Source organism: Eulemur rufifrons, chromosome 7 (genome assembly GCF_041146395.1).
Source record: "Eulemur rufifrons isolate Redbay chromosome 7, OSU_ERuf_1, whole genome shotgun sequence".
Lineage (NCBI taxonomy): Eukaryota > Metazoa > Chordata > Mammalia > Primates > Lemuridae > Eulemur > Eulemur rufifrons.
In genome coordinates, this window is record NC_090989.1 from 152,680,016 (window position 1) to 152,707,713 (window position 27,698).

General features: G+C 49.7%; 1 protein-coding gene across 3 annotated transcripts; it reads left to right on the forward strand.

The window, feature by feature from the left end:
• Positions 1 to 718: 718 nt before the first annotated feature.
• Positions 719 to 27,689, forward strand: PTPN23 (protein tyrosine phosphatase non-receptor type 23). Of its 3 annotated transcripts, none has more exons than XM_069475613.1 (25): positions 719 to 878; positions 10,302 to 10,376; positions 19,113 to 19,240; positions 19,502 to 19,578; positions 20,076 to 20,125; positions 20,236 to 20,367; positions 20,627 to 20,707; positions 20,782 to 20,913; positions 21,016 to 21,063; positions 21,459 to 21,515; positions 21,644 to 21,702; positions 21,854 to 21,933; positions 22,056 to 22,170; positions 22,265 to 22,330; positions 22,714 to 22,859; positions 23,090 to 23,401; positions 23,482 to 23,636; positions 23,738 to 23,889; positions 23,977 to 24,156; positions 24,250 to 25,987; positions 26,082 to 26,266; positions 26,378 to 26,482; positions 26,559 to 26,697; positions 26,790 to 26,903; positions 26,982 to 27,689. In XM_069475613.1, the coding sequence occupies exons 1-25, from the start codon at positions 795 to 797 to the stop codon at positions 27,459 to 27,461; spliced, it is 4,890 nt and encodes a 1,629-aa protein (XP_069331714.1). In that variant the 5' UTR covers positions 719 to 794; the 3' UTR covers positions 27,462 to 27,689. The 3 variants fall into 3 exon arrangements, with proteins under 3 accessions (XP_069331714.1, XP_069331716.1, XP_069331715.1); XM_069475614.1 differs by having other exon boundaries at positions 728 to 878; positions 26,790 to 26,885; positions 26,982 to 27,683; XM_069475615.1 differs by lacking the exon at positions 19,113 to 19,240.
• Positions 27,690 to 27,698: the final 9 nt, after the last annotated feature.

Sequence of the window (27,698 nt, forward strand, 5' to 3'; positions counted from 1 at the left end):
AAGGTATTCACGTGGTCGGGTATGTCCACCCACCCCATCTATCCACGCGGCTCTGGGCCGCCTTTTTACGCTTTCCACTACATCTAGGCGCTCTTTCCCTGTCATCACAAGTGGATGTGTCCTCTCCTAGGCAGTACGCGGCCTTCCAGGCTGGGCTGAGTGTGCAGTCTCCGACCAGTCACTCTTCTGTCCCGAAGCTCAAAAGCCTTCGCTGCACTTGTAATGAAACCCATTGCTCTCTTCTTAGCCCCAACTCTCTCCGGCTCGGCGCCCCTCTGCACCCTCCCTCAGGGCTGTTTTCACGTCAGCTCTTCCGGGCTGCCCGCCTGCCACGTTACCTCTACAGAGCACCTGCCCAGTCCCCCACGGCCCTTGACAATACTTGAGATTGCAAGTTCACAGGTGAGTTCTCTAACGCCCTTCCTCCGAGGGAGGAGCGCCGCGGGCGGGGCCGGCGCATCTGTGTGGCCCAGGAGGAGAAAAAGAGCTTGCGCCGTGCCTCGCCCCTTAGTAGAGGAAGACTGCTACTCCCAGAAGCCTTTTCGCCTCGGGCTGGCGAGGTCCTTTCCTCGCTCCCTCCGCGCGAAGAAGACTGAGCATGCGCACAGGAGACTGAGCTTGCGCGAAAGCCTGCGCGGGCGGGGACTGCATCTCCCAGCAGGCCGTGTGGCATTCTTCATACCCCCCTCGTGACGAGTGACTTCCGGCGCGAAGGGGCGGGGTCGGGTGCGCGGCTGAGCCAGCAGCTGAATCAGGGAGGGGATCGGTCGGGTGGCCGGCGGGTGCCAGCCGCCATGGAGGCCGTTCCCCGCATGCCCATGATCTGGCTGGACTTGAAGGAGGCTGGTGACTTCCATTTCCAGCCAGCGGTGAAGAAGGTGAGCGCACCTCCCACGTTTTTCTTCTTCCGCCGCGTATCTCCGTCGTCTGCCAGCTTGTGACGCCCCCTGCGCGCCCATCACCTCCCAGGCCCCGTCGCAGAATCTGGTGAGGCCAAGAGGGGCCTCCGCCTGTTTTTCTCAGCCTGTCCCATCCTCTCGCGCCCGCAGACCATTCTTTCCCTCTCTCCTTTCCGCGGGCTAGCACCCTCATCCTCATCGGAACCCGCTTCCCCACTTCTGCCCCGAGTCACCCTCAGTTCCCGCTGGGACACCACACTTCCTCCGTGTGACGCTCTGGACCCAGTTCTGCCCTGCCCTCCTCCAAGCCTGGACCGTCCCGCGGGGGAGCGGTGGGCGGCCCTGACCGTGCGGATGGATTCGACTGCTGTCCGCGACCGGACAGGGACGGAGGCTGAGGGTGTGTGTGAGCTCAGCGTGTGTATATAAGACCGCAGCCCCGCTGGCCCAGAGAGATGCCTGACTCCCCTCCGGTGGGGGTCTCTCTGACACTGGCTGCAATTCTGCATGGTTTCAGAAGAAGAATCCTACTCGGGAGCCTCTTTGAACCAAAAGATACAATTCCGTGTCGTTTTAGGAGGGTTACTACTTTTCATAACTGGCGGGAGGGTATAAACAGTGTTGTAACTCTCGGAGAAACCTTACCAGTCATCGTGTTGGGTAAAGCAGGCAGGCAGGTTTGGCGTTGACTGAGGCAAGGAACTTCTGTGGAGAGATAAGGTATGGCGATTAAGCATCAGGTGCCCTCTGACTGTGGTTAGCAGTCCGTGGCCTGTTAGGGACCAGGCCGCAGAGCTCCGCTGTCCCGCGCCCCTCCCTCCCCCAGCTCCCTCCTCCCCCAGCTCCCTCCTCCCCCAGTCCATGGAAAAATTGTCTTCCATGAAACTTAGGAAGGTGGAAAGTGTACAGGTGCACAGCATGAGGTGAGCAGCGAGCGCAAGGAAAGGAAAGCTTCATCTGTGTTTACAGCCGCTCCCCATCACTCACATCACGGCCTGAGCTCCGCCTCCTGCCTCCCCGCCCCCCCACGGTAAAATTGTCTTCCACGAGACTGGTCTCTGGTGCCAAAAAGGTTGGGGATCGCTGCCTTCTGAGACATCTGTTGCTTTGGGTAGGGCCACCTGGTAGCATTGGGGCCAGCTCAGAAGTGAAAAGGAACTACCAGGAGCTTGTTCCATGCAGAGTGCCTTGTGGGTTTAGCACAGCAGCTGCCAGAGTAAGTCCCAGACCCAGACAATCTAGATGATCTAGGTGGTAGGCCGCTCAGCAGGGTGCTTGAGAAAAGAAAGAGGAAAAAGAAAATGGATTTGGAGGTAGCTTCCCAAGAAGCTGTCTCCCATCTTTTCTTCACATCACCACCGCCTTAGTTTCAGGCACTATTTGTTTATAGTTCTTTGCGTCCATAGCCTCTTGGGCCTCTTTTTCCTCATCTGTAAAACAGGAAATTAGATTAATTGACCTAAAATTCCAGAATTTTGTTAACACTTCCCCAAACTTTGGTTTCTTCTCCATATATTCTTTCATGTAGATACAGTACAATTGGATGAAGTTTTGTTTTCTTTTTTTTTTTTTAACCTTCTCCACCCAGCTTTTCCTGACTCCGGGAAGAACCCAGAAGAGAAACTGGATGAATTTTTCTAAAACACAACAAAACTTTTCTGTTTTCTGATTTTACAGAATAAAGCCAATTTCCCATTCAGAATTCTTCCTGACCTAGCCTAGTTCTTTCAACGTTTATTGAGGCCCCACTGTATGCTTGATCTACTACATACATCTTATATAGGCATCCCAGATTCTATTCACAGCCACTTGGCTGTTTCATTACCATACTCTGTGTGGTCCCTTTCTGTGCCTTTGGTTGTGGAATTCCTCCTACTTAGAAGAGTTATTCTTTTTGCCCCATGGGGTAGTAATGGGGCCCTTAATCTCTGTTAATTGGTTCTTTGAAGGTCTAGCTTATACTCTCTTTTCCACAAAGCCTTCCTTAATCCTTTTATCTGGATTAATCTTTCCCTTCTCTGAATTTCCCTCTTGCCATCTTTTCCCTGGTGATAATTGTGTGTGCTATGAACGCCCCTTTTTAGTTGTAAATTACCTGAAGAGGCATCTCTGTGTTCCTCATAGCCTAGCAGGGTACCCTCTACATAGCTGGCAGTCAGAAAAAAATGCTTCTCAAATGATTAAATGACAGTTGAGAGGGAATTTAGAAATGGTGACCATGGAAATCCAGTGGATAAAATCTTAGCCCAGAAACTCCTGGAAGATATTTTTGTTAGAACTTAGTCTTTGCTGCTCTGGTCACTCAGGCCTAGCCAACAAGGTATTGTGTGAGCAGTGACTTGCCTGGGAGCACTTGGGCCTCTATGAGAGGAGTTGCTTATTAGCCATTTAGCCTGAGGTGGTATCAGATACTCAAAAAACAAATTTTTTCCTACAGTTGGAGGAAATTCTGTAGAAGCCACGGTAGCCTGGGAACTCTCCCTGACTTAGACTCCCTTCTCCAACTTTAGATCTCCTGCTCTGCCTTCTGCTACTGGTACCCTTTTCCTTCTCCATCCTTGATCTGAGCTCTGGGAACCTCTACCGTGTCTTGGAGCTGAGGGATAGAATTTAATTTAGGATAGTAAGGTAAAAATTCGTTGTTTATGTCAACCTGTTAAACATTGTACTGAGTCCTGGTAATACAGACAAATAAGAGACAATCCTTTTTGCAAGGAATTCATAGTCTGGTAGAGGAAATTTAAAAATTAGAGTAATGACATTAGTGTAAGCGTAGAAATATTTGCAGTGTACAGAAGCCACAAACCTAAGGAGGGGCCATCAGGGAAGGCTTGCCAGAGATGGGTTTTAGAGGATGAATAGGAATTTTCTAGACAGATAAAGAACTTCTTTCTTTGTGAGGGCTGGGCTTTTGACAAAACCTTTCATGGAGGTTAGTATTGATTTTCTTTTCTGATGGACATGCCTTCCATTATGGGATAATGTGAAATATGAGCCAGGAAAAGAGCAAGCTGATTTTGAATTGCACTGCGAAACTTAAGGTTAGCATACCTGGCCTCATACAATTTTTTAGTGGGAAAGTACTGCTGGTCCTGCACCTTTTTAACCTGTGCTTTGGAGGCCAGAATGCTGACTCACCAGAAACTGATGAAGGATGACTTTTCTGTTCTTCATCAGTGAGTGATTTGGCCACAAGTGTTAGTGTTTGAGGTTCTCTCTTCTTTCTGTCCCAAACACCTGCTCTTAACCAACTGTACTTGAGCTCAAGTTGAGCTCACTTGGACTGAGATGTTTTATCCATCCCTGATTCATTCACTGAACAAATAGTTACTGAGTGCCTGTCATGTGCCAGACTTGGGAATACAGTGGTGACAAAAATCCCTGCCTTCAAGGAGTTTACCTTCTAATAAGCCGCATAGTAAACTATCCTCAAGTGCAGGTGTAGCCTGCACTTGGTTGGTAGCCAAGCTGCCTTTCAATTGGCCTCTCCTCATCTCCCCTCCTCCCACTCTGGCTGAACTGATCTTTAAATCTCCACTTTTCCACTAGGCTCCTCCAGAGAAAACCTGCTGTTCAAGGCCTGTCACCAGCTCACTTCAGCCTACCACTCTAACTTCACTCCCCCAATCCTCTCCTATGGGAACTTGCATCCTCTTTCTTCCACATCTGGTCATTGCCCTTGTTCCTGTCCTTACTGGAATTCCTTTCCTCCTGTTCATCACCCAGGTTGTATTGGACCTCATTAGGATCCCTTCATCTGCCTGGCAGTTTTACCCTCCTCCTCTGTATTCAGACAGTCTTAACATCCAACACTGGGTTGACCTGTACCACACAGTATATACTCTTTTTGCCTCTTCTTAATGTTCATCTTACTCACATCTAGGTAGAGCCTGGTTTTTCAGGTTTGTGGAATTTTTCCCCCACTTCCAGATTTCCCATGGGACAGCTGACTGTTTTAAAAAACCAGCGCGCGCGCACACACACACAGACACACACACATAAATGCACAGACAGAAAGGTAAATTAGAGGACCAGAAGCCTAAAAGGCCCCTGGGTGCTCAGCAGTGAGGGCCATGGGACATTTCCAGTTACCTGTGGTGGTGACCTGTCTTACCTCTTAGCACAGATTTGGAGTAACCCTGTGGGTCTGCCTGAGGCTGTCTGCCCACTTGAGTTTTTGCAGAAGAATGGCTTTAGGCACAGATGACCTGGATTGTCCACTTTATTCTTCTCTAACTTTAATCTCATACACCAAAAGCTTATCTCCATTTCACTTAGGGTTTAGACCAGCTTCTTTACTTGGGAAGTAATAAATATTTGTGTGTAGAGAGTGCTTAACAAGTGTTGGGTGAATGACCTAGTCTAATTCTAGCACCCTTTGAGAGATGTAACTTCAGTCTTCCTCACCGTGTTGTTCAGACTGGCAAGGGACCATTAAGAAAAGTTGTGGGAGAGAGGTTACGCAGGGGTATTATGACTATTATGTAGGGGTTAGAATAGGGGAGGATGGAGGTGTATTCTCATCCTCAGGACTCTTGGACTGTGGTTTTCTCTAAGGCTTGCTGACGTGGACTAAGGGGCTGAAGATTTCCCTTGGCAATACTTCTTTCTCTGAATAAAATTCGTCTCATTTGAAATTCAGTAGCTGAGCATATATTGTGGTGATCAGCAATACTATACGTAGGCCTCAATTTTATGTATATTTCTCTGGAACAGCCCAAGGAATGCCCTATGTTTAAGTCAACTTTGGAAATGGAGAAAAAAGAAACATAATGTAATTGGTGAGCAAAGGCAATACTAAGATAAATGATGCCTTTTATTGCCCTTCTTGGCTTATTGCTTTAATTAGCACCATGAAATTCCAAGATGTACCAAATTAAGAGCAAAGCATACATAGAAGAATGAGAACATGCTAGTATAAGAGAAAGTGATGCAGAGGGACTCATAACTAGGTCAGGAGTCAGGAAATATGGCTTAGGGTCCTAGCACTACCATTGCTCAACTTTGGTTTCCCATTTATCTAATCTGCAAAATATTGACAGGATCAGGGTGGATGTTTCCAGTGATCTCATTTAGCTACAGAATTCTCTGCCATTTCAGAGTAACATGGAAATAGCATAGCCATTGGAATCACACCTTGGTTTAGGTCCCTCCTGGTGCTATTAATAGCTGAATGACCTTCAGCTGCTACAAATGATTGCATAATTAATGTGGTCCTCACTTTTCTCATCTGTAACATGGAACTGATAAGCTTGTGAGAATCAAGAGTTAATGCTTGTGAGTTTTTTGTATAGGTCTTGTGATATTGTAAACAACATTTTTAGCTGAGTATCCTCTTTCCTGGTTTAGTAAATAGCTTAAGTCCTTATGACAACTCTGTTAGACAGTTACACATAGCAGGTCCTATTAACCCCTTTTTACGTATGGACAAACCAAGCCCAGATCTCACAGTAACTTGAGGCACAGCCAGGATTTTTACTGTTTTTCACTTGGCAACTCCTTTCTTTCCTTTTTTTCCCCCCCAGTGGCTCTGATCCCTGGACATACTCTCACTTAGAGACCTGTCTCCAGGTCTTCTCTTATTCCCTCAGAAAAGGATCCTCAACTGCTCCAAAGCCTGGCTGGTTTTGGAGGTTCTCTGGTTCACCTCCTGCCCCTACTTCCTGTCAGTTGTGTAGGCACACTGGGGGGCTGTCAGTGCCTCTGGTTCTTACTCTTGGTTTGCTGCTGGGCCTGTTCTCAGGCTCTGTTGGGAGATTCATAAGCTTGGCCGACTGTTCCGAGTTCTGCAGAGTTGCATACCATAGTGAGACTGAGACAAAGTCTCTCTCCCTTACTCCAGAACTTTCAGCCACCCTCTTTCTTCTTATTTTTCTAGTGCGGGAGTGGTCAGTCATGGAGGATTTTGTCAGGGTTTAGAAAATATCCTGGCTGTTCCACTGACTTACTGTGTCTTCAGGGATTCGTTTTCTCTGCCTGTTTTTCAGAGTTTGTGAGAACCATATTAAAAAATAGAAATGGATTAGTCTAATTTGCAAAGAACATGGGCTCTGGAGCCTGAATGCCTGGGTTTCAGTCATATCTCCATCAGTTATTAGTGCGATGACCTTGGCAAATGCCCTAACCTCTTTTCCTCAGTTTCCTCATTTCCTCATCTATAAAGTGATAAAAGTACCTACCTCTTTGGGTTGTTGTAAGGATGGAGTGACGACTGTGTACTCGTACAGTGCCTGGCCTGTGGTAGGAGCTCACTTAGTGTCTACTGCTGGTGATCTTGGAGGACAGATGAGATAGGTAGAAGGTGACCTCTAGGGACAATTTGCTGGGTGTGGGAGCAACATCTTTCTTTCACCATTGTGTGAATAGCAGGAACAGATGTCCTTAGCAACGTCATGTGAAGCCTTGTTTCTAAGACAACTCAGATATCAATCTGATTCCTTCAGCCTCTCCCATGTGGCCTCTAGGCTTCACTTTTACTCATTTTCTCTAACCTAAGGGTGGGAAAACTAAAACCTCTTACTGAAAGGGAATTAAAGAATATGCTCTCATTTCGATAGTCAAATTTTACCTTACAGCTTAGGCCACATTTTATAATTGTGGAGGTTTTGTGCTGTTGTTGTTTTAATTTAGGGGAAGGGATAAGGGGGGAGGAGTTGGATAGATCAGAGTAGGAATTAACCAGGAGCCCATAAATGGGCTTCAAGGTTTCTGTGAACCCCCTAAAATTATTGATAAATCTTTGTGTTTGTGCACAGTTGAATATTTTTAAGGGAATTTCTTTTATGGCTTTTATCATATTCTCAAAGGACCCACAAAAGGCTAAAAATAAAAATCACTGACAGAGGGGAAAATGTCTTTCAGGTATCATTTAGCTCTTCAGCAACTTCTAAAATATTTGTTTTCCAAATTTCAAACATACTGAAAAGTTGCAAAACAATGCAGTGCTGACCCAAATTTTCACTACCTAGGGTGTGTTTTGTTTTGTTTTAAAGAGATGGGCTATTTCTCTGTCACTCAGGTTGGAGTGCAGTGGCACAATCATGGCTCACTGCAGTCTTGAACTCCTGGCCTCAAGTGATCCTCCTGCCTCAGCCTCCCAAGTAGCTGGGACTACAGGCGTGTGCTACCACACCTGGCCTACACTACTTAGTTTTGATGGTTATATTATACCATATTTGCTTTTCTTGATAGATAGAGAGCCCATGAGCCCTTTGAAAGTAAGTTTTGGACATCATGACATTTCTCCTGGACTCATCTCAGCATCTGATTTCCTAAGAATGAAGACGTTCTCCTACATAACCACAATATTATTATCACATCTAATAAAATCTATAATAATTCTCTATTATTTACATTTAAATTTCACCTATTATCCCAAAATATCTTTTATGACTTTTTATTCAGATTGAGGTTCTCTTATTGCATTTAGTTCTGTCCATTTAATCACTTTTAGTCTATAGTGGTCCCTGTCCTCCCTTAAATGACGTTAATTTTTTGATGAGATTAAGTTAATCATTGGGTAAAATGCCCCATCTCCTTTTTAATTTGTCTGTCTTCTGCATTTTCTGTAAAGGCAAACATTTGCGGAGTTTACAATACATGTAATAAGGCCCCTACCATTCTGTGATGCTTATTGTTTGGGGTAGGAGGTCACTGGCATGACCTTGCAACGGGCACATAGTCTGTTGGAGGCATGTTCAGAATGGGAGGAAGTGACATTTTAGCTGAGTTTTAGTAGAGAAGGTGGGGACAACATGTAGATAAGCATTGATACCTGCAAGCAGTAATTCCAAAGTGCTGTTGGCTGGGTGTCCGTGGGAGGTGCCAGAGGACAATCCTTGAAGGCTATTGGGAGCAGGTTGTGAAGGGTCATGAACTCTGTACCAGGATTAGATTTGGTCCTACAGGCTTTGGGAAGCTACTGTAACACATTCTTTTTAGATTATAATTTTTCTCTGTAGATTATACCTCATTTCTCATAATCTCACTATCCTGAGATAAGCATGTTTTGGTCTGTTTTTTCCCTGGGGGTTATGTGTATTTCAGAAGGCTTTAAAGCTAGGAGTGACATCAGAGTTGTTAGAAAGACAATTCTGGCCACTGGGTAAGGGATGGATTTGGAGGCTTGGATTGTCCGGGACAGAGGTGGCAGTGGGATAGAGAAGAGACCTCATGGACACAGGGACTTTCAGCAGGTAAAACCAACTGGAAAAAAGGGGTTAGAGTCAGAGGTTTGGGAAAGTGGCTGCATGGTGCTGTAATGAGCTCAGCAGTAGCCTCCCCTCTATCTGTTCCTCTTCTCCCTTTGCCTGCTAAGGCAGATAGAAGCTGTCATGCAGCCTTCCAGGTTCCTACTTGACTGATCCCTTAGCTGTGTGTCATGGGTCCTGGAAAGGGACCCTAGGAAAGGTGGGTAGGCCGCAGGCATGGTGTGCATGAGTGTGCTCTTGGACAGAGCATGCCACTTCTTAAAGCCTTTACCAGCCTCCTCGTCTTTCTACCTCAGAAACATTGGTTAGGGCCTTAAGGAGCCTTGTGAGTTGGGCAGGAATGCCCGTAGTGTTTGTGGAATGAGTAGATCTGGCCAAAACACCAGGTAGCACGTACTGCAAGAGTGGTAGTTTCAGTTGCCTTAGTCTGTTGATCTTAGTTGAACAAGGGGCCCTTTGGTCCAGGCCTGAGCCTCCAGGCTTGTGTGTATGCTCACTGTCCAAGACAATCAGCTTTTGCTGTGGTGAGTGCTTTTGTGGACAGGCATGCCAGTCTCCTCTCTGATGTGAGCAGTGACCTCCCCTTCTCCCGTCTGGGTTATTCTTATTACAAACCTGCAGGCCTCTCCTCACAGACAAGGACACTGCAGATCCTGTTTCTATGGTGCCCTTTCCCAGCCAGGAGGGTGGGTTGGTGAGAAAGTCTCTGTACTCCTACTCTTGTTTGGTGGTACTTGCCTGCATTTGCTATTAGCTTAGGGTTCTGGTTGTTACCCCAGAGCACAGCAGGGTCCGATCCTGGGGAGACGCTTGAGTTTGCAACCCTTTCTGGGATCCTTGTTAGAATTTCATTTCGACCAGCTAAGTTCCCTGGCTTCCTGAGCTGGCAAAGTCTGGGACTTTGTAGAGAGGGCTGCAGCATTATGAGGACCTGCCAGAGTGTTTACGCAGAGGCATCCAGTCTTATTTTCCATTGTGCTCTAAGGAGGAGGAGGCTCCCATGGTCAGCATCTTGGTGCTGCCTGTTATTGAAGCAGTTCCCTGGTGGTCTGGGAGACAAGCTTGTGATTGTAGGTCTGGACTCGATCCTGAGCCCTGGCTGGTCATTGTCCAGGACTCAGAGGGCAGGAGGAGATGTCTCATCTCTCACTGACTTACAGTCTTCTCTCTCTCTCTCTCTCTGTCTCTCTAGTTTGTCCTGAAGAATTATGGAGAGAACCCAGAAGCCTACAATGAGGAACTGAAGAAGCTGGAGTTGCTCAGACAGGTAGGAGGGTAGTATCTGTATACAGGCATGAACAGGTTTGGTTTGATAGGGAAATAAAGAAACTACCCAGAACTGTGGTTTTACTTGAATTTAATCAGTCTCCTCTTTGAGACTATTAGATTAGTTCAGTTTTTCACCATTGTAAAAACTGCTGTCATAACCTGTATCTGTGCATATGAGGGCATTTCTAGGGTCGTTGCTGCAGGAATTAGTGGATGAACAGGATGTATGTACTTGTTTTAGTCTACACACCCCCAGCAGGATCTGCCACCTGCTGCTGGCAGTCTGGTAGATGAAAAGGGTAATTTAATTTTAATTTTCAGTTATTTGGTTAATAGTAAGGTTGCACAATTTGTTGTTTTTGGTTTTGTGGCTTTTTTTTTTTTTTTTTTTTTTGAGTCAGGGTCTTGCTATGTCACCCAGGCTGGAGTGCAACGTCACAATCATAGCTCACTGCAGCCTCAAACTCCTGGGCTCAAGTAATCCTGCCTCAACCTCCCAAGTAGCTAGGACTACAGGCTACCATGCCTGGCTGACTTTTACATTTTTGGTAGAGTTGGGGTCTTGCTGTGTTGCCTAGGCTAGTCTCGAACCCCTGGGCTCAAGCAATCTTCCTGCCTTGGCCTCCCGAGGTGATGGGATTACAGGTGTGAGCCACTGCACTTGGCCAGGTTTATTATATATTTTCTTTCAGGGATTGTTTGTTAATATCACTTGTTCATTTTTTTTTTTATTAGGGTATTGTAACCTTTATTGATTTGTAAGACTCATTCAGACATTAATGACATTGTTCATTTATCTTATATGATATAAATATTTTTCTTAGTTCAATTTAAAAAAAAAATTTTTTTAGAGTTAGAGTCTCTGTCACCCAGGCTAGAGTGCAGTGATGCCATTATAGCTCACTGCAGCCTTGAACTCCTTGGATGAAGTGATCCTCCTACCTTAGCCTCCTGAGTGTCTAGGACTAGAGATGTACACCATCATGCCCAACTAAGTTTTTTTTTTTTTTTTTTTTTGAGACAGAGTCTCACTCTGTTGCCCGGGCTAGAGTGAGTGCCGTGGCGTCAGCCTAGCTCACAGCAACCTCAAACTCCTGGGCTCAAGCGATCCTCCTGTCTCAGCCTCCCGAGTAGCTGGGACTACAGGCATGCACCACCATGCCCGGCTAATTTTTTCTATATATATTTTTAGCTGTCCATATAATTCTTTCTATTTTTAGTAGAGATGGGGTCTCGCTCTTGCTCAGGCTGGTCTCGAACTCCTGAGCTCAAACGATCCGCCCACCTCGGCCTCCCAGAGAGCTAGGATTACAGGCGTGAGCCACCGCGCCCGGCCCCAACTAAGTTTTAAAAAGTTTTTTGTAGAGATGGGGTCTCTTTATGTTACCCAGGCTGGTCTCGAACTCCTGGCTTAAAGTGATCCTCCCGTCTCGGCCTCCTAAAGCGATGGGATAACAGGCATGAGCCACTGCACCTGGCCAGCTCATTGTTTTTATTTATTGTGTTTGTATTTATTTTTTTGAAACAGGGTCTCACACAGTCACCCGGCTAGAGTACAATGGTGTTGTCATAGCTCACTATAACCTCAAACTCCTGGGCTCAAGCGATCCTCCTGCCTCAGCCTTCCAAGCAGCTGGGAATACAGGTGTGGGCAACCATGCCTGACTAATTTTTCTATTTTTTGTAGACGGAGTCTCTCTCTTACTCAGGCTGGTCTTGAACTCCTGGCCTCAAGCAGTCCTCCTGCCTTGGCCTCCCAGAGTATTAGGATTACAGGCATGAGCCACCACATGTGGTCTCTAACTTTCTTTTTCAAGTTTTCCATGGCTATTTTCACTCAAATATTCCTAAAATGCATTTACAGTCTTTTTGTCAAGTTCTATAAAAGTGTTAGGATTTTTGTGAACTCATAAAATTTAGAGATTGATTAGATAGAATCAACATTTTTATGAGGTTACTTTACTATCTAGGAACAAGATATCTCCTCGTTTCTTCTCAGTGAAGTTCTGTGATTTTTTTCTTGTAGGTTTTACACATCTTATTAAATTTAATCGTGGATTTTATTTTTGTTGTTGCTATTACTGAGTATCTGTCCTCCCCTCCCATTCTGTTTTCCACCCATTATAGTTAGTAAAAGCAATTGAGTGATCAATTTTGTTAATTCTCTCATGCTTTCTGATTGTATTTCAGCTTATTTTCTTAGGTGTTGTGAGTACACAGTCATATCATACACATGTAATTTTGGCGCCTTATTTCCAATAGTTGTACCCTTTATTTTCTTGTAATTTTTAGGTACTTCCAGAACAATGTTAATAATCACAAGATTGACCCAAAAAAGGAAGAAAAGTTATAAATGCTTTAAAAAAAAAAATCACAAGACTGTCCATCTATGATGTGTTTCTGGTGTCTGAATTGGTGCAGGGTTGCCACAAACCTTCAATTTGTAAAAAACGAATTATCTGCAAAGTGTAATAAAGTACACAATAACAAGGTATTACCTGTATTTTTTTCCTAATTATTTTATGCACCGTTGTATAGCAACATGTTGTGATGTCAGGACTGAGCACAGTGCTGGCTGTGGTTACTGGACTGAGATGGTTTGTTCTACGTGCAGAGGGTTGGTGGAAGTAGGGTTCTGCCCTCTTAGTGGCTCTCATCTCATGGGGGGCAGGAGGGTCTGCACTGTCACTCACTTTGTATTCCTGTGTATTAACACATCATAAAAACCATAGAATACTTGGAAAATAAATGTAAAGAACAAAACAACTATGCCCAAAGAAAGCCATTGTACCATTTCCCTTTTATTTAAAAAGCCAGAAGTTAAAATAACACTGCCAAATAACTATTAGGCATTTGTTTAGGTATGTAACATGTGAGGGAAGGCCTGAACTCATCAATCTGGTAAGCCTCATTTAACTGAAGAAAGATTTGCTTAATGTGGCAAATTTTGTTAAAACAGTGTTTTCAACCTTTCTTAACCTGTGCCCCATAGCAATAACCAATAACTAAATGCTGTTTCTGTAATTAGTATTGTGAAAACAATTTTTTTTTGTTTTTTTAATAAAAATTACATAATGTTGAGTACTTTCAGCTTCAGTTCCAAGATGAAGAGGACTAAGACGAGCTCTTCGTTCATCTTTTTTATGTACTAGAATTCCAGTCATGAATTATTCATCCCATTAACAGACATTTATTGAACCCTTTCTTACATCTCAGGTACTCTTCTAGGCACTGTGGATTTAGCAGTTTGCAAAACAAAGTTCCCATGGAGTTATGTGGAATTCTAAATAGATTCCTTGAGCAGGAAGGCACTGGTGTGGTACATCAACATTGGGCTGAATCTGCAGTGACAGGGAAGCGGGCTGGGGGCCTGCAAAAGAACACTGAATGAATGAGTGGCTTCATGAGGGATCCAGAGAGGGTGACGCTGGAGTAGTGGTTTCATTTGGCAGTGTTTTGAGTGAGGCTCTTATTCTTCAATTTCCACATGGCTTATTGAGTGCTTGTCTCAGTCTCCTGAGGTGGCATGGTTCTGCCGCAGTAATCCATGCATTGTGTCATCATAGAGACATAGTTATTAGAATAACAGGTATGCAAACCAAACCTAAAAGGTTTGATGTAGGCTCAGTTCTCTAACAAGAAACTGGTTTACTGTTGTCTACAGCATTGTGAAAGAATTGGAAACAGTGTTATCAAGGCTAAGTGCGAACTTGCTTATTTTGCTTTTGAAAAATTTGCCTGAAAATTTGAACAATGAAAGCCTCCAATTAAGGGAGCAGCATGAGTCCACTACAGGTCCTCTGGATGAATAAACATGGAAATCCATACATTTCCGGATTTGGTTGAAGTTACCATCCCATGCTGGTGCTAACTTTGAATAGCATACGTTGAAAATCTTTTCAGGCCAGGCACTGTGGCTCACGCCTATAATCCTAGCACTTTGGAAGGCTGAGGCAGGAGGATTGCTTGAGGCCAGGAGTTCGAGACCAGCCTGGGCAACATAGCGAGACACCATTGCTAAAAAGAAAAAAAAAAAAAAAATGGACAGGCATGGTGGTGCTCATCTGTAGTCCTAGCTACTTGAGAGGTTGAAGTGGGAGAATCCCTTAAGTCCAGGAGTTCAAGGCTATAGTGAGCTGTGATCATGCCACTGCATTCCAGCCTGGCAACAGAGCAAGACCCTGTCTCTAAAAAAACAAAAAGAAAAGAAAAGAAAAATGTTCTTACTTGGTAGACTAAATGAAACTGTATCCAAAATTAATAGATCAGTCCTATACTAAAAACAGTCACCAGTACTGCTAGTTTATTGCAAGGATGGAGGCATTGTTGTGTGGCCCATGATAGACAAGAAGACACTTAACGGCTATTGATTTCTACAGTAGGTATTTACATCACTGGTACCCAAGCTCAGCCATGCCAGTGCAAACTTCAGACCCTCAGACTTCAAACAAAAAAAAGAAAAGGGAAACATGTTGCTATATAATAGTGCATAAAATAATTAAGAAAAAAAATAAGGCATACCTTATTTTATTGCATTTTGCTTTACTTTTTTCTTTTTTGAGACAGAGTCTCGCTCTGTTGCCCCAGGTAGAGTGCAGTGGCGTCATCGTAGCTCACTGCAACCTCAAACTCCTGGGCTCAAGTGATCCTCCTACCTCAGCCTCTGAAGTAGCCAGGACTACAGATGTGTGCCACCACACCGGCTAATTTTTTTCTATTTTTGGTAGAGATGGGATCTTGCTCTTGGTCAGGCTGATCTCGAACTCCTTACTTGCTCAGGCTGCTCTTGAACTGCTGACCTCAAGTGATCCACCTGCCTCAGCCTCCCAGAGTGCTAGGATTATGTGTGTGAGCCACCATGCCCAGACAGATACTGCATTCTTTACAAATTGAAGGTCTGTGGCAACCCTGCATCAAGCAAGTCTGGTGGTATAATTTTTCCAACAGCATATGCTCACTTCATGTCTCTGTGTCATGTTTTGGTAATTCTCACAGTATTCAAACCTTTTCATTATTATTATGTCTGTTATGGTGATCTGTGATTAGTGATCTTTGACCATTGTAATTGTTTTGGGGTGCCATCAACTGCACCCAAATAAGAGGGTGAACTTATAAATGTTGAGTGCGTTCTGACTGTTTGAGGCTGAGGCAGGAGGGTCACTTGAGCCCAGGAATTCAAGGCTACCATGAGCTATGATCGCCCCATTGTACTCCAGCCTGGTGACAGAGACTGTCTCCAAAAAAAAAAAAAAGTCTTTGTCCATCATCTGCTCTTTCTCTGGGACAGTTTCTCTCTCTTTTTCTTTTTTCCTTTGGTCTGTACTTCCCTATTTCTTTGTATGCCTCATAATTTTTTTGTTGAAAAACAGACATTTGAATTCTATGATATAGTAACTGTGGAAATCAGATTCTTCCCCTCCCCTGGCGTTTGCTGGGTTTTATTGTGTTCCTGATTGTTGTAGGCTGTCTCTGTGCCAAGGATCAGCCTGGGGTATAAAGTTAAGATCATCTCAGGCCTTTTCTGAGCCTGCATCTTTTCCCTCGTATGTGCAATGACTTTCTAATTTCCACACATATATACCGTTGCTTTTGAATGTCTTAGTCTTCAGTGTCTGGCTCCCAAAGGAGGAAAAAGAAAAATGAAGGAGGAAAAAAGATGCCAGCCCTTTAAGTCCTTTGGAAGTTACTTCAGTTAGAGGTGGAGGAGCTTGCAACAGTGAGGAGGGGTGCAGTAGCCGTCGTCTCTGCCTCTTTGTCTGAACCTCTGTGATAAGAAGCAGCAGTTAGCCATCAGAGCACAGAACTCCTATATCTGGAGGACAGAGTCCCTTTTGTCCACACTAGCTCCCGCAGGCTGCTCCTGGAACTGGTACACAGCTGCCTGCCAGGTGCTAGGGATGAGGGAAGGGTGGCTGCTAGTGTGCTAGGAGCCAAAATTGACTGAAATTGATGGCAGTATACTACTACTGTACTGTCCAAGCCTTCCCTAGAAGTTGCAAGCCTTCAATAGATGCCAGAGTTAAGTGAGACAGATTCTGGTTTTTGTTGTGTTAAGCGAGTGCAACTGTTGTCTAGTTGGGGAGACAGATTTCTGGTGCTTCTTATTCTGTCTTCCCAGAATCTTCCTCATAAATTGAGTTTTTAAAAAGAGTTTATTTAAACAAAGTTTGAAAACAAGTGAGATAACCTTATCCCCTAGCACTACCACCATTTTGCACACACAAAGCACATACTACACACATGGACACAACACAGCCTAGGAGGAGCATCATCACCGATCTCTTTTTATTTTTTAAAATTTTTAAAAATTCAAAATTATTTTTAGAGACAGGGTCTCACTCTAGGCTAAAGTGCAGTGTCACAATCATAGCTCACTGCAGCCTTGAACTCCTGGCCTCAAGCAGTCCTTCCATCTTAGCCTTCCCAAGTAGCTGGGGCTACAGGCAGGCCATGCCACAGCTAGCATCACAGATCTCTAAAGCATCCCCTGAGGCAGATCCTCTAAGGCTGTGGTCCCTAACCCCTGGGCCACGACCCAGTGCCAGTCAGTGGCCTGTTAGGGACCAAGCTGCAGAGCCTTGCCCTTGCCCACCCACCCCCCCAATCCATAGAAAAAATGAAAAAAAAAAAAAAAAAAACCTACCATATTAAAAAAACTCCCAAACTAAGCAACATAAAAAGCAGAAACCATGAACTGGGCATGGTGGTGAGTGCCTATAGTTCCAGCTACCGGGGAGGCTAAGGTAGGAGGATAGCTTGAGCACAGGAGTTTGAGGTTGCAGTGAGCTATGACAACATCACTTCACTCTAGCCTGGGTAACAGAGCAAGACCTTGTTTCCCAAAAAAAGTAAAAACCAAATGAACCATTAGAGCAATTTTAGAACTAACATGGGTCAACTTTTTAGTGAAACAGTAAGTGTGTCAGCACATAGAGACATACAAGTCAGAGATACATAAGTTAACCTTTTGCCATACTCAGAGATTTGCAGTGGAACGAGGGGTGGATATAATTTGGGAAGCTTTAAGCAATCCTTTCTTTGGCCTGAGCCTCAGTTTCCTCATCCGTAAAACCAGGGCTGGAATAGTTGTTTCTCTGATTTTCCTTTTCTAACTCTGAAATAAATTTTTGGCTCTGTGATTACAGGGAGTAAAAGTGATAGGTGCAGGGGATGGTGTGGGGGTGTCATGTTGGTGTCATGGCTCTGTCCCACCACATTTAGCTCATCAGAGTCTGACAGACCAGGCTGGGACCAGAGGGAAGACTGCTTCCATTGTTTCCCAGAGATGGCTTTAAGAAGTATAAGACAAATATTTTTCATTTTTTGTATGTGCTTTAGTGACTATTGAAAAAATGTGTGCCTAGCATATCACACCTGTTATTTTAGAGCTGTTATTGCTTAGGATGTGGCTCTAGTTTTAAAAGTAGATTGGTTTAGAGAAAAATGTTATGCACCAGTGGTATTTGAATGTAGCAGAAGTCTTGATGGAGGGGGTGTGATAAGAATGACTAGATTTCAGAAGCCCTGGCCAATGGGACAGGCCCCTGAGGTGGCACCTCAGCAGTGCAGCTGTGACACAGCTTATTCTTGCACCGGGTATTCTAGAGGCCCTACCACCAGGGAGATTGCCATTCTTGTTTAAAGAGGAGACTGAGGCCCAGAGGGGAGATGGTCTCCCAGGACACTGCTAGGAAGTGATGTAGAGTGGGACTAGTGCCAGACTCTTGTGCTGCGGTGTCCGACAGAGCGTGTGCGTCCTTCCTGAGAACATCCCTGTTGGCAGTGCGGAGCTGAGCTCCGGAGAGGAGCGTCCTGGAGGATTTCTTCTAGCCTTGCTGCTGGGCCCCTCAGCTGCTGGCAGCCTAGTGAGAGACTCGGGTCCTCTCAGCAGGGGGTGAGGCAGGCACAGTGCTGAAGCCCATCCCCTCACTGTGTACTTGCTTCTTGGAGGGGGGTGTTGTCTGCTTTTCTGTTTAAACAGGGGGTTCATTTGCTGTGTATTTTTTCCCCTAAAATGGGAATAGCTTTGCTGTTTATTATAAAAATTGAAAGTGTTCAATATAAAGAATACATAAACAATATAAATAAGGAAATAGATGTTTCTATTAGAGACATAAATACCTATCTATCTATATAGAATAAGATAAATCACTTAAAGCCTATCACCCAGAGATAATCCCTGTTAACATTTTGGTGTACAATCTTCTGAATTTTTTTTTTTGTCTATATACCTACTTGGATTATCAATATCTTTATCACTTTACACAAATGAGATCATACCATTTGTCTCCTACATTCTTTCTTTGCCTGACAGTATGTCATGGCATATTAATATATGAATAGCTACAGACCCTTGTCTTAAGTTGTCATGGCTGCAGCATATTCGCTTGTGTGTATTGCCTTGACATAATTTATTTAAACAGTCCTCTTTACTGATGTTTATGTCTCTTACAATAAATTTTTAGATATAGAACTGGGTCAAAAGTACAGTAAAAATTTTAAAACATGTTGCAAATTGCCTTCCAGAAATGTGGGGTGGATTCACAGTCTGACAGCCTTGGCTGGTGGGATGGTTTGTTGAATGACTAGAGGTATAGCCATGGCTTTCTTTGGATCCCTTGGAGTGTGCAGTTTGCCAACCTCTATGTGTGTTTCCTGGATTTCGTGGCTGGGCTGACCTGCCTGTCCTCTACCCCACATGATGACAGGCCTGTTCTCCTATCCTGCCCCTTAGAATGCCGTCCGTGTCCCCCGGGACTTTGAAGGCTGCAGTGTCCTTCGCAAGTACCTCGGTCAGCTGCACTACCTTCAGAGTCGGGTCCCTATGGGCTCAGGCCAGGAGGCTGCCATCCCTGTCACCTGGTGAGAGCCAGCAGGCAGGGCTGGGGGTGGGGAGCCTGGATGGTGCCTGGGATAGCCCAGGGGGGAGGGGTCTGGGTAATAGGAGTGTTCCTTCCCTCCCCTTCCCTTTCTTCCCCTTGCTGCACAGGATGGGGAGTGGCCTTGTGTGGTCTCCCCAGGCCTCCCCTTCTGACCCCACATTGGGGTAGCTGGTCCCCTTACCAGGTCTCAGGGCTCTGGCCAGCTCCTACCCTCTAGATGACTGGGGTGGCATGTCTGCAGGACTGAGATCTTCTCAGGCAAGTCTGTGGCCCATGAGGACATCAAGTACGAGCAGGCCTGTATTCTCTACAACCTTGGTGAGCTGCCTGATCCCTTCCCCATGGCCCCACTCCCAGCCCTGCCAGCCTAGGATCTCAGCTCATCAGATAGCCACTAAGGCAGTGAGCTAATGAAGGGAGGACTCCTGGGTTCCCACCCCTCCACGGCCTTCTCCACAGTTCTGCCAGCTCCTCTACTGTTTCCTGGCCCGTGGGGAGCCACTGTGCTGGGGACAGGCTCTACTGGGCTGGCTGCCACAGAGTTGCCACCGTGTGCTCTGGCTGGGAGAGATGGCCTTTCTTCTTTAACTGGACAGCCCCCAGCTTATGGTTTTGGGCTGCTTCAGGCAGGAGGAGAACAAGGCTGGCCTCAACTTGCCCTGCCGGTCAGCCTTAGCCTGACTCAAGGGAAAAACTTGGGGAGTCCCAGAGTCATGTGTAGACATCCCTGAAGCTTCAGGACTGGGCCCCTAGGACAGGAGCCCCTCCTTCCTGAGCCCCAGGCTCCCCTAACACCATGTCCTCTGCCTCCCCAGGAGCACTGCACTCCATGCTGGGGGCCATGGACAAGCGGGTGTCAGAGGAGGTGAGGAGAAGAGGGGTGGTGGACATACCAGGGAGAGGCAGCCTCCATGGTGTGAATGACTTCTGTCCCATAGAGGGGACACAGGCCATCCTCCCCCGCTTCCCTCCCAGGGTATGAAGGTCTCCTGTACCCACTTCCAGTGCGCAGCAGGTGCCTTCGCCTACCTTCGTGAGCACTTCCCTCATGCCTACAGTGTTGACATGAGCCGCCAGATCCTCACTCTCAATGTTAACCTCATGCTGGTGAGGATGAGCTCTGGTTAAAGCCAAGTTGAATCCAGGGGATGGTCAAGGGAGGGAGTAGTTAGGTCTGGATCCTGGACCAGGCCTTGTGCACATGGCAGTGAGGGACCAGCAGGGAACCTTGGCTTTTGTCTTCTGAGCTCCAGGTAGATCAGGAACAGGCCGTGCTTCTTGGGGTGGGGAGGATCCCTTGGTCTACCCCCGGGGAAGGGAAAGCCCTCTGGTGAGTGAGGGAGTGCACCTGCACGTGTCACCCCAGGGCCAGGCTCAGGAGTGCCTCCTGGAGAAGTCAATGTTGGACAACAGAAAGAGCTTTCTGGTGGCCCGCATCAGTGCACAGGTAGGGATGGGGGCTGAGGGCAGGCCTTTGCTTTACTCCTGACCTTCCCTGACTGGGCCCCATCCCACTCCCAGGTGGTAGATTACTACAAGGAGGCATGCCGGGCCTTGGAGAACCCTGACACGGCCTCACTGCTGGGCCGCATCCAGAAGGACTGGAAGAAGCTCGTGCAGATGAAGATCTATTACTTTGCAGCTGTGGCTCATGTGAGGGCACCAGGGCACTGGGGCTGGGCTGGGCTGGGCAGGGCTGGGCTGGGTTGCTGGCAGCTCAGGAAATAAGTTGTGACGTCTCTTCTTCTTTTCCAGCTGCACATGGGAAAGCAGGCCGAGGAGCAGCAGAAGTTTGGGGAGCGAGTGAGTGAGCTATGGCGAGGAGGGGACTCGGGACTGGTTCCAGCCTTGAGTTTAGTCCTGTCCCTTACAGAACAGGGGAGGTGGTCTTCTGTCTACCTCACCCCTACATCCCTGGCCACAACCCTGCTGCAGGCCTGGTGTCTTACATGTTGTCCCATCTGTGTAGCCCTCGTTCCTTGGGGTCAGAGGAGGGATGGCAGGCTCCCCACAGAGACGTGGCTGGGGCAGGCTGTGATGCTACCTTGGTACTGTTGGCTGGGCTGGCACCTGGCCACCGCCTGAGCTTATCTTTTGATGAGTGGCCTGATGGCCAGGCAGGGCTAGGTGGGGAGACAGAATGAGTAGGAATCTCAGCAGGGAAGGACAGAGTAGGCTTTGCCCGCTGCCCTCCACAGGTTGCATACTTCCAGAGTGCCCTGGACAAGCTCAATGAAGCCATCAAGTTGGCCAAGGTAAAGCTGAGGGAGGCCTGGCTGTCCCTCAGATTCCTGAGGGAACAGGAAGCAAGCCTGGTGGGACTGAGGGGGTGTCCTGGCACTGGCCTTGGTTGGTGCTGAGGCCCCCCCCCCCCATCCCACAGGGCCAGCCTGACACTGTGCAAGACGCTCTTCGCTTCACTATGGATGTCATTGGGGGAAAGTGAGTCCATGGGGGTGGCCCTGGTTCCCTCTTCTTATGAAAGGTCTTGTCCCTCTGCCTGCATCCTTGGGTGGAAGCCACCGGGAAGCTAGGTCCTGAGTACCTACTGACCCACCTCATGACTCCTCATTCCCTCTGCTCCCACCCGCAGGTACAATTCTGCCAAGAAGGACAATGACTTCATCTACCATGAGGCTGTCCCAGCACTGGACACCCTTCAGCCTGTGAAAGGTCTGGGAGCTGAGGGGAGGCTGAAGAATGGTGTCGGGGTGAAGATGGGGTGGGGATAGGATACAAGCTACCTCAAGGACTCTTCCTGGGCCTGATCCCCACAATTTTTCCTCCCCTCCCAGGAGCCCCCTTGGTGAAGCCCTTGCCAGTGAACCCCACAGACCCAGCTGTTACTGGCCCTGACATCTTTGCCAAACTGGTACCCATGGCTGCCCATGAGGCCTCGTCACTATACAGGTGGATGGAGGGGCTGGCCCTGTCATTGGCACAGAGGGAGTTGGGGTGTCTCAAGAGACATGGTCCTCTAGCAACTGGTCTGTTGCTTCTGCAGTGAGGAGAAGGCCAAGCTGCTTCGGGAGATGATGGCCAAGATTGAAGACAAGAATGAGGTCCTGGAGTGAGTGTGGGACTAGGAGTGGGAGGCAGGGGGTACACCCTGGAGCTGCCTGTGATGGGAGAGGAGTGAAGAAATGTCTGTCTGTGCCAGGAGGTTTCCTAACTTGCCTCCCCCCACTGGGGTCTCATGGGCTGGATTTGTAAGGCGAGAGTCTTACATCCTGGGAGGAGGATGTCCCTTCTGTCCCACTCTTTCCAACAGAGCCCTAGGCACATTCTGTGGGTCTAGGCCAGACCTGGTGGTAGAGGTCAGGGGTGGTGATTTGCTTTCTGCTGAGACCTCAGACCTAGCTTCAATGGTGAGGGCTCACCCTAGCAGGATCCTTTGACATGGAAGGAGTTGGGTCAGCACCCAGCACCCACCTGGCCCTGTTGCCCCCACAGCCAGTTCATGGATTCAATGCAGCTGGATCCCGAGACAGTGGACAACCTTGATGCATACAGCCACATCCCACCCCAGCTCATGGAGAAGTGTGCGGCCCTCAGTGTCCGGCCAGACACTGTGAGGAACCTCGTCCAGTCCATGCAAGGTGAGCAAAGGGCAGAGCAAGCAGGTAGAGGGGGTGCATGGAAATCATCCACTGTGGCCTTCTCCCTGTGTCCCTGTTCACCGAGGACAGGGGCTATGCCCTGTGCCTGTAGACCTCCGTGAGCGATGTAAGCCCTTATCTGAGTGGGCAGTTCTGTCTCTTGGGGGATGGGCCAGAGTGGGTGCCTGATCTGCGTGCCTCAGGGCTGTTCCCTCAATACATACCCCTAGTGCTGTCCGGCGTGTTCACGGATGTGGAGGCCTCCCTAAAGGACATCAGGGACCTGCTGGAGGAGGATGAGCTGCTAGAGCAGAAGTTCCAGGAGGCAGTGGGCCAAGCTGGGGCCAGCCTGGCTGCCTCCAAGGCTGAGCTGGCAGAGGTGAGGCGAGAATGGGCCAAGTACATGGAAGTCCACGAGAAGGCCTCCTTTACCAACAGCGAGCTGCACCGCGCCATGAATCTGCACGTTGGCAACCTACGCTTGCTCAGCGGGCCACTCGACCAGGTCCGGGCTGCCCTGCCCACGCCAGCCCTCACCCCAGGTAAGCCCCACTCGCTCGACCCATGGGGAGACACTTGAGCTGGGGGTTTCTCTGGCCTCACTGACCACTGCTGGCCCCAGAGGACAAGGCTGTGCTGCAGAACCTGAAGCGCATCCTGGCCAAGGTGCAGGAGATGCGGGACCAGCGCGTGTCCCTGGAGCAGCAGCTGCGTGAGCTTATCCAGAAGGATGACATCACTGCCTCACTGGTTACTACAGACCACTCGGAGATGAAGGTGGGCTGGGCAAGCTGGGTGGAGGGGCTCTGGCTCTGAGCTCCACCCTTAGGTGGTGAGAACCTGAGTGTCCGCCCCCAACCCCCCAACATGCTCCTCAGAAGCTGTTTGAAGAGCAGCTAAAGAAGTACGACCAGCTGAGGGTGTACCTGGAGCAGAACCTGGCTGCCCAGGACAATGTCCTCGGTGCGCTGACAGAGGCCAATGTGCAGTATGCAGCTGTGCGGCGGGTGCTAAGCGACCTAGACCAAAAGTCAGTGCCCAGTCCTGTGTTCTTGCCCCGAGTCCCGCCCAGCCCTGCTCCCACGGCTTACCTCGTCCTGGCCCTTCTGCCCACCAGGTGGAACTCTACGCTGCAGACCCTGGTGGCCTCATATGAAGCCTATGAGGACCTGATGAAGAAGTCCCAGGAGGGCAAGGATTTCTACGCAGACCTGGAGAGCAAGGTGGCTGCTCTGCTGGAACGGGCACAGTCCACCTGCCAGGCCCGAGAGGCTGCCCGCCAGCAGCTCCTGGACAGGTGGGTGTGGCCCTGGGGCTGTGGTGCGGCTCCAGCCCAGACCAGCTGGGCTGATGGGGGTCTGGCCCCACTTCTTCCCTGCCGGTCCCACAGGGAGCTGAAAAAGAAGCCACCACCACGGCCCACAGCCCCAAAGCCACTGTTGGCCCGCAGGGAAGAAGGTGAGGTGATAGAGACAGGAGACCCACCAGAGGAGCTGCGCAGCTTGCCCCCTGACCTGGTGGCTGGCCCACGACCACCTGATACCTTCCTGGGAACTGTGGCTCCGCTCCACTTTCCTCCTGGCCCCTTTGCCAACTCCACAGGCCCGGGACCCCACTATCTCTCAGGCCCCTTACCCCCTGGTACCTACTCGGGCCCCACCCAGATGATCCAGCCGAGGGCCCCAGGGCCCCCCACGATGCCCATGGCACCTGGGCCTGCCCTCTACCCAGCCCCTGCCTACACACCGGAGCTGGGCCTTGTGCCCCAATCCTCCCCCCAGCATGGCGTGGTAAGCAGTCCTTATGGGGGGGCAGGACCACCTCCACCAGTTGCAGGCCTGCCCTCAGCCCCACCTCCTCAGTTCTCAGGCCCTGAGTTAGCCATGGTGGTTCGGCCAGCCACCACCACAGTAGACAGTGTCCAGGCCCCCATTTCCAGCCACACAGCACCACGGCCAAACCCCAGCCCTGCTCCTCCCCAGCCCTGCTTCCCAGTGCCTCCGCCACAGCCCCTGCCCACACCCTACTCCTACCCTGTAGGAGCCAAGCAAGCCCTCCCGGCCCCGCCAGCCCAGCACCACTTCTCTCCTGGCATCCCCACAGGTTTTCCGGCCCCAAGGATGGGGCCCCAGCCCCATCCCTCACAAGTGGCATTTGGGCCTCAGCCCCCGCAACTCCAGCATCCGCACCTCTTCCCACCCCAGGCCCCAGGACTCCTACCCCCACAGTCCACCTACCCCTTTGCTCCTCAGCCTGGTGTCTTGGGGCAGCCACCAGCCCTGCACACCCAGCTCTACCCCGGCCCCTCCCAAGACCCTCTGCCCCCCCACTCAGGGGCTCTGCCTTTCCCTAGCCCTGGGCCCCCTCAGCCTCCCCATCCTACCCTGGCATATGGTCCTGCCCCTTCTCCTAGACCCCTGGGTCCCCAGGCAGCTGCTCTCTCCATTCGAGGGCCCCCACCTGCTGGCCAGCCCACTCCTAGTCCCCACCTGGTGCCTTCACCTGCCCCATCGCCAGGGCCTGGCCCAGTACCCTCTCGGGCCCCAGCAGCAGAGCCACCCCTGTGCTTGCGCCGAGGCACTGCAGCTGCAGACCTGCTCTCCTCTAGCCCTGAGAGCCAGCACAGCGGCACTCAGCCTCCTGGGGGTGGGCAGCCCCTGCTGCAGCCTACCAAGGTGGACGCAGCTGAGGGCCGCCGGCCACAGGCCCTGCGGCTGATTGAGCGTGACCCCTATGAGCATCCTGAGAGGCTGCAGCAGTTGCAGCAGGAGCTGGAGGCCTTTCGGGGCCAGCTGGGGGATGCAGGGTCCCTGGACACCATCTGGAGGGAGCTGCAAGATGCACAAGAACAGGATGCCCGAGGCCGTTCCATCGCCATCGCCCGCTGCTACTCACTGAAGAACCGGCACCAGGATGTCATGCCCTATGACAGTAACCGTGTGGTTCTGCGCTCAGGCAAGGATGACTACATCAATGCTAGCTGTGTGGAGGGGCTCTCCCCATACTGCCCACCCTTAGTGGCCACCCAGGCCCCACTGCCTGGCACAGCTGCCGACTTCTGGCTCATGGTCCATGAGCAGAAAGTGTCAGTCATCGTCATGCTGGTGTCTGAGGCTGAGATGGAGAAGGTGAGGAGGGGTGCCCACAGGGACAGTGTTGGGGTAGTAGGGCAGGGGGCCTTGTTAAACCAGCCCTAACTGTCCCAGCTTGTCTGTTCCTCAGCAAAAGGTAGCACGGTACTTCCCCACTGAGAGGGGCCAGCCCATGGTGCACGGTGCCCTGAGCCTGGCACTGAGCAGCGTCCGAACCACTGAAACCCACGTGGAGCGTGTGCTGAGCCTACAGTTCCGAGACCAAAGCCTCAAGCGCTCTCTTGTGCACCTCCACTTCCCCACTTGGCCTGAGTTGTGCGTCCACTGCCCGGGATGGATGGGGGGCAGGACGGTCGTTGGTGCTGGGAGGGGTAAGGGCTTCGGAGCAGACCTGGCTCATAGGCCCTGCCCCGCCCCACCCTGCAGAGGCCTACCTGACAGCCCCAGCAACCTACTGCGCTTCATCCAGGAGGTGCACGCGCATTACCTGCACCAGCGGCCCCTGCACACACCTATTGTTGTGCACTGCAGGTAGGAGTGGGCAGCTGCCTGGGGGTTCCCCCTCCTCAGGCCCTGGGCCTCGCCTCACACCCACTTCCTACCACAGCTCTGGTGTGGGTCGCACGGGAGCCTTTGCGTTGCTCTACGCAGCCGTGCAGGAGGTGGAGGCTGGGAACGGGATCCCTGAGCTGCCTCAGCTGGTGCGGCGCATGCGGCAGCAGAGGAAGCACATGCTACAGGAGAAAGTGAGGGCCTGGGCAGTTGGGAGCTGGGGTGGGCCTTCTCCCTTGGGGTGATAGCCCCTGCCCAGCTGACCAGGCCAAATGCCCCTACACAGCTGCACCTCAGGTTCTGCCACGAGGCGGTGGTGAGACATGTGGAGCAGGTCCTGCAGCGCCATGGTGTGCCCCCTCCATGCAAGCCCCTGGCCAGCGTGAGCATCAGCCAAAAGGTGAGGGAGGGTCCCTGGGGGTTGCTGGGATAACCACAGCCTCATGAATCTTTCTCCTCATCTACTCTGTCTTCTCAGAATCACCTTCCTCAGGACTCCCAGGACCTGGTCCTTGGTGGGGACGTGCCTATTAGCTCCATCCAGGCCACCATTGCCAAGCTTAGCATCCGGCCTCCTGGGGGCTTGGATTCTCCAGCTGCCAGTGTGCCAGGCCCTGCAGAGCCCCCAGGCCTGCCACCAGCTGGCCTCCCAGAGTCTACCCCAGTCCCATCTTCCTCCCCACCTCCTTTCTCTTCCCCTCTGCCTGAGATCCCCCAGCCTGAGGAGCAGCAGCCAGTGCCTGAAGCCCCCAACTTGGGGCCCCCCTCCTCGTCCCTGGAGCTGTTGGCCTCCTTGACCCCAGAGGCCTTCTCTCTGGACAGCTCCTTGCGGGGAAAGCAGCGGATGAGCAAGCAGAACTTTCTGCAGGCCCATAATGGGCAGGGTTTGCGGGCTGCCCGGCCCACCGATGACCCCCTTAGCCTTCTGGATCCACTCTGGACACTCAACAAGACCTGAACAGGCTTTGGCGTGCCTGGTCCTTACACTACATCATCTCTTGTGCCCAGCAGGGTCTCTCTGGATAGGCACTCTCTTACTCCCATTCCCGCTGCCTTTGGCTCTGCCTGGCCCAGCCCACACCCCTGTGGGGTACGAGATGCACTGTGGGCCCTGGGTCAGGTTCTCCTTTGTGGGACCTGTTTTTCAGCTCTTTGCTATTGAAATAATAAACCAACCTGTTCTGTGGCCAGTGTC

Coding starts and splice junctions, on each gene's coding strand:
- PTPN23 (XM_069475613.1), top strand. CDS start 795: ATGGAGGCCGTTCCCCGCATGCCCATGATCTGGCTGGACTTGAAGGAG. Junction 10,377..19,112: donor AGCTGGAGTTGCTCAGACAG/GTAGGAGGGTAG, acceptor CCTGCCCCTTAG/AATGCCGTCCGTGTCCCCCG. Junction 21,516..21,643: donor AAGCCATCAAGTTGGCCAAG/GTAAAGCTGAGG, acceptor CCCATCCCACAG/GGCCAGCCTGACACTGTGCA.